General features: G+C 41.6%; 1 protein-coding gene across 1 annotated transcript; it reads left to right on the top strand.

Annotated features, from left to right (window-relative positions):
* The first annotated feature begins 3,805 nt into the window (after nt 1-3,805).
* Nucleotides 3,806-7,917, top strand: LOC111861834 (BTB/POZ domain-containing protein KCTD12). Its single transcript, XM_023846737.2, has one exon. The coding sequence runs from the start codon at nt 4,136-4,138 to the stop codon at nt 4,898-4,900; it is 765 nt and encodes a 254-aa protein (XP_023702505.1). The 5' UTR covers nt 3,806-4,135; the 3' UTR covers nt 4,901-7,917.
* Nucleotides 7,918-8,311: the final 394 nt, after the last annotated feature.

An 8,311-nucleotide genomic window follows, 5' to 3' on the forward strand; every position in this document is an offset into this window, starting at 1 on the left:
TCGTGGCCCACTTCTGACTTTCTCATTCAGTTCTGTGCCCCCCCTCATATTGTTTAATTATAATAAATGTAATATTGATTATTGATTTTATGACTGCCCTATTTCTAAATTTTTTGAAGATGTGGAAAATTTTAGAAGTCAATATTCATAAAAATTACTTTGAAAGCCATTCTACTTCAAATAAATATAAAACTGCTGTAATCAATTCATAATATTTTTTCTTGAAGAGGGAGGGCATTGAAATTCTATTGAAAGCTAATAATTTATTTGTAATGAAAGTTCAAGTCATTATGAAATGTAATGTTTATTTGTCAAAAAATAGTAGCTGGAGTTTGTAACTTACCTACAAAGTAGAGAACTGCCACAATAACAGAACTTGCGCAGAAAAATGTCTTCTTCCAAGCACTTCGAATACTGAACTGAAGAACACCTGAAATTTACTGAAAAGGTGGGGGTAAAACTCATGAGAGGAGGGGGAGATATTTGGGAAAATGAAGGATAATATTCGTTAGGGCTCTACCCGTTCTGAGAAGGTGCCTACCTGTTTACTGGTACTTGGAATTCCCAGATCTAAGGCTGTGGTTTAAGTACAATAGGTTCTGTCCCTTCTAAGTAAGGTACACAAAAACAAGGNGTGCATATGGCTCCCGTTGAGAACCACTGGTCTAGATAATGTGGGACCCTCAACGTCTCACAGCCCCATGGGCCTTCACGGCATGTTACAGTGTTAGCTTTACTTACTTTTTTTTGCTTTTTACCCATTGGATAAAGTACTGGGAGGGCCCCAGAGCCGGTCAGGACTACGTGGAGAAGAGAAAAATTCTTGATCCTGCCGGGACACGAACTCCGACGCCTCGGTTCTCCAGCCCGTAGTCAGTCGCTATTCCGTCTACGCTATCCCGGCTCCTGGCCGGATGACAGCCAAGTACCTAATGAAAGCATCATTCCGTGGAGGGGAGAATCATAGTCTTTACCTGCTGTCATTAAACCTGTGCATATATTCCTATTTTAGTATGAAAATTTGATATTCTCGCGATTCTGAGCTTCATTCTACTTCGGAGCAGAAGGCTGGAGAGACATTGCCTGTGGTCATCACAGCTACCGTTCAATTACTCGTGACAGGTATTGCAAGCACATCCTGACGCTTGTACAGAGATGGCGCCTATAAAACGAACGCGAGAGAATAGGAAAGTGAAGGAAACGAGGTACTAAACTGAGTGTTGAGAGACTGTAATTCTAAGTTTTATCTTTCGTAATATCTGTTCCAAGCTGACAACACCGAACCCACACGAAATACTATTGTATCAGTTCTGGGCACAGAGGAACAATTACCTGTCACGTATATGACTTACTGGTCCTTATTTAAGGTAAGGCGAAAATTAAGAAGATTCAATAAATACTTATAAAATAGGAAAATATAATTCCGGGAAAAATTTGTTGATCTTAAAACGTGTTGAACATGTTATCCCCTATAAAATGTAAAGAAAATGTATTCCTGCAACAGGCCGTGGAGGCCCATAGGGTTGTGAGATGTTGAGGTTTCCACATTTTCTAGACAATAGGCTCATATATGGCGATAAGGTTCTCAGCCTTACGCACCGGCCACCCTTTACCACCCCAGAAAATTCCCGGTACTCATTTCTGTTAGAGGCTGAGTCGAACCGAGGGACATAGTGCGGCTAGAAGGATTAGGTAAATTGAAGAACTCCACCTCATTGAGATTCGATACCACGACCTTCCGGCTTCTAGCAACCAACTCCGCTATCGCATGCCCCATGTTACCTGATGTACTTACTTTGTGAGTTCAGACGTCTGTTGGACGCTATAACCGTCTGTTCTGGTATTTCATAATTTCAAACGCAACAATTACAATTTTCCAATTATGAACATCTCTCGAATTCTGTGCTCAGTGATGTTAATACTGTTCCCGCGTCAGAAACTCGTATCCCTCAAACGTTAATACAAGGCATTCATGGCCAACTTTGAATCGTCCACGAAGCTGCAAGCGTAAACATAAAATTATTTCAGAACTATGTTAGAAATAGTTTATATAAGTTTGGTACTTGAACAGAAAGTGTCATATCAAGATTGCAAGTTTACTCAAAAATGGAGTGCATACGCTGAGAGTTTTTAACACAATCAAATATTACTACGTCACGCGGAACCCCACGCCCCATATTATCAGCTGGAATGAACGGCTTAGTTATGGCCATTTGAGTGATTATGCATTAATGTTGCTCTTTATGTCGAATACATTATAAGCTAAATTCACTGAAATAGTAGATCTGGAACTCGCATCTACTCTGAGTGAGACAGGTTGCATGAGTGCGAATTGTTTCAATGGACAATTGCAATGATTCCGGTTGCAGTGACATATCTACGCTAATTTTAAAATCAATGCTAGTTGACTATATATATACCATGTATGATGGAATTAATATACGTAGATGGGTTGTAACCTATGTACTCAAGTGAATATATGTACAAATAAACGCCAGGTATTTAGCTATTTCTCTAATTCTCATAGTGGGGGGTGGAGTCCAGCTGGGTCCACTCGGCACTTCGGCCACTGATTGACCTATTGTATCTGCCTCCGGTGATTATGATGATGTAGAATTTGGCAAAGGAAACCGAAGTACTCAGATGAAACCTGCCCCAGAGCCACTTTGTCTACCACAAATCCCACTTGGTCAGACCCGGGCTTGAACCCGGGCCGCCGCAGTAGGAAACCGGTGACTAACCACTTGAGCTATGGCTCGGCCAGCTATTTAGCTAACTAGCTAGCTATATATGCTTTATACGCTCGAGTGAAAGCGTATAGGACTACGCACGGCCGTGGTAGCAAATACTACTAGAAATAGGGCATAGTCTGCTGTTACTGAGCCTAGACTGACAGAGGGCTTGTATGTATTATACACACTAGATATTAAGATTCAACTGTAAATAAGTGTACATAGTGACAATGGACTAATACTGTCGACTATGACTGACAAATGACAGATCCGACCTCTCGTCAGAGAGGTCGCCCCTCGTGGACAGGACAGTAACTTTCACTTAAAAAGTAACATATGGTCATGAGCCCCAGCCGGGGCTCGACACCAAGACAGACTGACTCACCGTCAGTCGCAACATGACTTTGACTTGAAACGACTACGTAGATTTCTAACTAGCTGGATAGACAGACAGGTCCAACTAACTATGTGGCATAGATTCAATCTTGAGGACATATGAACTTCCAGAGCCCGAATAGAATTGTTTATGTAAACTGTGTCATCCAATGGATTACGTGGCGGGAGTTGAATGCCTGAGGATAGAAGGATTTGTTGGAAATTTGGCTACATGAAGGTGATCGTGGTCGATCACAGTGGCCGCGCGGTCTAAGGCGTAAACCGTCTTCGCCAGCTCGAACACTGGGTTCGTGGGTTCGAATCCCACTCGAGGGATGGATGTCTGTGTGCGTTTATTCTGTGTTTATGTTGTTCTGTGTATAGGTAGCGGCCTTGTGATGGACTGATCCCCCGTCCAAGGAGTCTATCGATTGTTCATAGATTAAGAAAGCGAAAAAGCGATCAAGGTCCACAAGGGCTGTAGAGCTATAGATAGATAGATAGATAGATAGATAGATAGATAGATAGATAGATAGATAGAAGGTGGTCGCAAATGTTTCGTCTAAATCACGAACAGAATTTTGTGTCGCAACTGGAGGGGGTCTGCGCTGCGTGCGCCGCCGACGTGCGCCGGGTTGCTCGCGGCCAGTCGGTACGTTGTATTGATCACTAAACACGGTTAAAAGAAAGAGCGAGACAGAGTGAGTCAGAGCGCAAAACTCGGAATTTCATGAGAGAGAAAAGAATATTAAAACTGAGAGAGAGGGAACTTCACAGATGTAGAAACCTGGAACTATAGAAGCAAAATGGAGGGGAAATGAGACTTGTGAGAAATAGGAAGAGTGGGTCGTGCACGGAGAAAGGGAGAGAGAGAGAGAGCGTGTATCCATGTGTGAGAGAGGGAGAGGCGCTAGGCGTCGCAGCAGAGAGTCACTCACTAGTCGCTCATTCGGACGGTCGACCAGCGGAGAGAAACACTAGTGTCTGTGATGGCTCAGAGTGAAGTTTCGTGGCGTTGAGGCACAGACATGCAAGAGGACACCTCCACTGCAGACATGGCGGACTTCTCGCCTGTAGTGGAACTCAACGTGGGAGGCGTCTTCTACACCACGGCCCTCAGTACACTAACCCGGGAGCCAGACTCTTTGCTGGCTCACATGTTCTCCGGCAAGACTTCTCCCCCACCGCGAGACGCCAAGGGAAAATACTTCGTTGACCGTGATGGCGTCCTCTTCCGCTACGTGCTCGACTTCTTGCGAAACCAAGCCCTTGTTCTGCCCGAAAGTTTCCGAGAGAAACAGCGTCTACGACAGGAGGCCCTGTATTTCCGTCTGCCGGCGATGGTCGAGGCAGTGGAGTCGTACACGGACAGTTCCGTGGTACCAGCATCAGGTTGCGGCATCAAAAGTTCCGCTCCAGGATACATCACCGTAGGTTACCGAGGCAGTTTCGCTTTCGGCAGAGATGGGTTGGCTGACGTCAAGTTTCGGAAGCTGTCTCGCATCCTGGTGTGTGGACGCGTGACGCTGTGCCGTGACGTCTTCGGGGAGACGCTGAACGAGAGCCGCGATCCTGACCACGGCATCACCGACCGCTACACATCGCGCTTCTTCCTCAAGCATTCCTTCATCGAACAAGCGTTCGACATGCTCCAGGATCAGGGCTTCAAACTGGCAGGTAGCTGCGGCTCCGGAACTGCCGGAGGAGCGGCGGCTGAGCAGCTCAAGCCCGGAGTCGATTCAGAGGAGAACCGCTGGAACCACTACAACGAGTTCGTATTTGTCCGTGATTAATTTCAGGGCAACAAGCACCAACAGGAATTGAAGTCCATCACACCAAGGTAAATGATAGCTACAGAGAACATTCCTTCGTATCTTGCCATTGACTACATGAAGCCTATACCCGGTGTAGTACTGCAGTAGTATTCAATAGAGACAGTCGCCCCATCTTCCATTATGTGCAGATTCATTTCGAATGAGAACAAAAGCTTTCAACAATTATGCTACATATTTTATAAACTAAACTCGGTTACGTATTACAAACGAGACGACACTCGTTATGCTTGGAATAGAGATAAAGAAGTCTTCTAGCAAAGAAACACAGCTTTAGTATTCTTAATCTTCTGCTGAGTGAATCGCGTGGACCAGGAATCAACCAGTGTGAAATGGAGTGGTGAGTGACTGTGTAACTTTGAATCAGAATCCTCCGTCATGTATCACGCTGGTTGGCGAACAAGCGTCACGTCTTAAGAAGATACTGCTACCCTTGTTAGATGTCAACTGTGGAAAGTCGCTATCCCTGTTGCCATTCCGAACTTCCACATATTCTAGGCTATATACACGAATATATTTATTGCATATCCCAAGTCAAATGTTTCTCACAAATAATGACCAAAAGCGACTATTTAGTTTAGATAACACCAACAGAAATTGTATCTACGTATGTAGGATATGCTTGTAATTTGAAGTTTCCACTGTGGTAGAAGTTTAGATTTTGACCTTCTGGGTTAGGACACTGTGTAATTATAGAGACCTAGGAGACCTACTGCATCAATCTTCAAGATAGAAATGGATACAAAATTTTGTTCGGAGAACCTGAAAGAAAGAGACCACGTTCAGAACTAAATGTAGATGGAAACGGCTGGTTCTTCCGATAGGTTGGTAACATGCTATCGAAGAACGGAAAATCATAATCTGATGTATATACATACCGGTATCTGTTTCGTGGTATTTAATTCTAATAAAATAAATTAATATTGACACTCTAAATACACAACAAAGATAATTCAAGGGATCACTGAAGTACCTTTGAATGTGAAGCAACTGTAAGTCACGATCGAGTCCTCTAAATAATCGATATACGGTAGACCTAGGAAATCGATTCTTTCCGTTATATATCTTAGTGACCGTTTGTTTCTCGGAAACAGGGTACACGAGCGTTCTGACATGCGGTATTGGTCATTATTTGCGAACACGAAGCCTACAGCAGGCTGTAATATTTAATGTTAAATATTGTGTCCCTTCTACTAAGTGTATGAAGACTTCTGCCTGCCAGATAAATCCCATGTGACCGTAGCGCTGTGATTGCACTAGAGCAAATCATTAATTCCTCTTGTGACTGTTTCCTACATTTGTAACAGAGTTTGTTATGGGGACAGCTGAACGCGTGACCCTCAACGAGTTGCAATTATAATTTCTTTTATGTACCATTCATCGCTTTTGCAGGACGTGTCGCTTAATCTTTAGAACATTTACCCTAATATCTTGTCATATTCAGAGAGGACAGATGCAAGGTATTTTTATTCTTCGATTCGAACATACATGTATCTACATATCTGTAACAAAATTTTACATCATTTCGACGTGATAAAAATGATTCATAATTTATGAGAGTCGATTTAAGTTAAAAGGATCGCCCGTATCCACAGAAAAGTTTTTGCGAAAATTAAAATCGTGTTCTTCAAACTGCGCTTCATTATTTTACCTGAATTTCATTTTACGTTGAGTAAAATTTTATTAAGGAATGATCATGGTAATTAAAACTTTTGGGATTTAATTGTGTAAAATTCGTGCCAAATTATTGTCCATTGTTTACTTAAAGAAGTCACAACAACATGCATTGCAGTACTAGATCTGAATACAAAATATGTAATGAGATTAAAACGCAATTACAAGAAACGCCGTTTGGAGCTCCTGTTTAAAGCGAAATTAAAACTGCAGCTTCTTGAGCTTCACCATGTCCAGACTGGACTTCGGAACTGAGGCTGGTTACGTCCTATGCATAACATAAAGTCCAGAAAATTGAATCATACAAATGTTACACTGTGATTCTCTATATAATACTCATGGTGACATGATATCCTATTTTGATGGAGGTGAAATATATACTTTACTATATTAGACAAGGTGTAAGAGAAAATTTATCTTCTAAGCGCCAAGAATTGAGTACATGGCGCCCTTATACAATTTAGCATGGTTTGGAAATTTATTAATATAATACTCTTCCTTTGATACTTCTGTACAATTAGGAAATTTACAGAGATAACATATGTGTATGAGATTCAACTTACTATATAAGAAATCATTGAAACGGACTCTAAATCATTAGATATTATCAATTTACAAGTGCTGACAACTGGAGTCACTGTGTTTTAGTGTAATGTATAACATAATATGCAATACGTTACACTTTATGAAGTAGGATAACAACACTAAAATTATCAGTTACCTATGATTATACATTCAATACTCTTTTGTCTGCCTCCCCAAGAAACAAAATATGGATCTAGTTTCTGTTGCAACCATGAATAAATTCATTAGTATAATAAAAAGTATATTCTATAGGCTATACAGATTGTAATTTATTATTCAGAATATAACAAAATTATCATTTATTGAGAGTACTAGGAAAATGTGTGCTGCATAGAACAAGTAAATTAAAAAGTAGAGACAATGTCCTAAACCTGTAACTGTGGTTCTATCACAGGAATCCATTCTCCAATTGTTGATCTGAAGAACAATGGAACCTCCATACTAATAATGGGGAATACTTCCACTAGAGGAACCACTGTGTAGAGTAAAATACACTCATGACAGAATACTACATATTGTAAGCAGAAAGAAAGTGATCGTGAGGAAATGTGCTTCCCCATTACACTTTAGTTTCAATCTATGGTTTCATCATAGATATACGATTGGTATGGTTCGGGTAAAACTCGAAGTTTTATTCTAAAACTGTAACACAGAACTTATGAATTACATTTAAGATATGTGGACCAAATGTGCTGAATTAAAACGATTATGAAACCACAGTTTGTTTATTATTTCTTCGATCATCATCAGGAAGAGATACAAACAAAAAAACAAACCCATTGCTCTGTAATCCGCAAGCGAACTATACCGATCGAGCGACCGCCGCTTGTCAACGAAGTTAGTGCCAACTTTAGCGGATAGAGAGTGTCACTTGGTCAGCGCAACGGATCCCCACGGCCGTTAATCTCGGATTTCTAGACCGGAACTGATATTTTCCTTGAAATAGCTCCTCAATTATCCTCAAGAAGCTGAGTGTACCCAGTTCCAGACCCAATACTTCTCATAAAATCTGGTAGAGCCGGAAATCGAACGCGGGACTTCTGGATCTGTAGCCAGGAACTCTGACCACTAGACCACAGAGGTGGTGATATGTCAACAAATTTCGATTGACAA

The sequence above is a fragment of the Cryptotermes secundus genome, unplaced genomic scaffold, assembly GCF_002891405.2.
Source record: "Cryptotermes secundus unplaced genomic scaffold, Csec_1.0 scaffold819, whole genome shotgun sequence".
In the NCBI taxonomy this organism is placed as follows: Eukaryota; Metazoa; Arthropoda; class Insecta; order Blattodea; family Kalotermitidae; genus Cryptotermes; species Cryptotermes secundus.

What these genes read in the sequence shown, in the direction of transcription:
- LOC111861834 (XM_023846737.2), top strand. Translation starts at nt 4,136, where the DNA reads ATGCAAGAGGACACCTCCACTGCAGACATGGCGGACTTCTCGCCTGTA.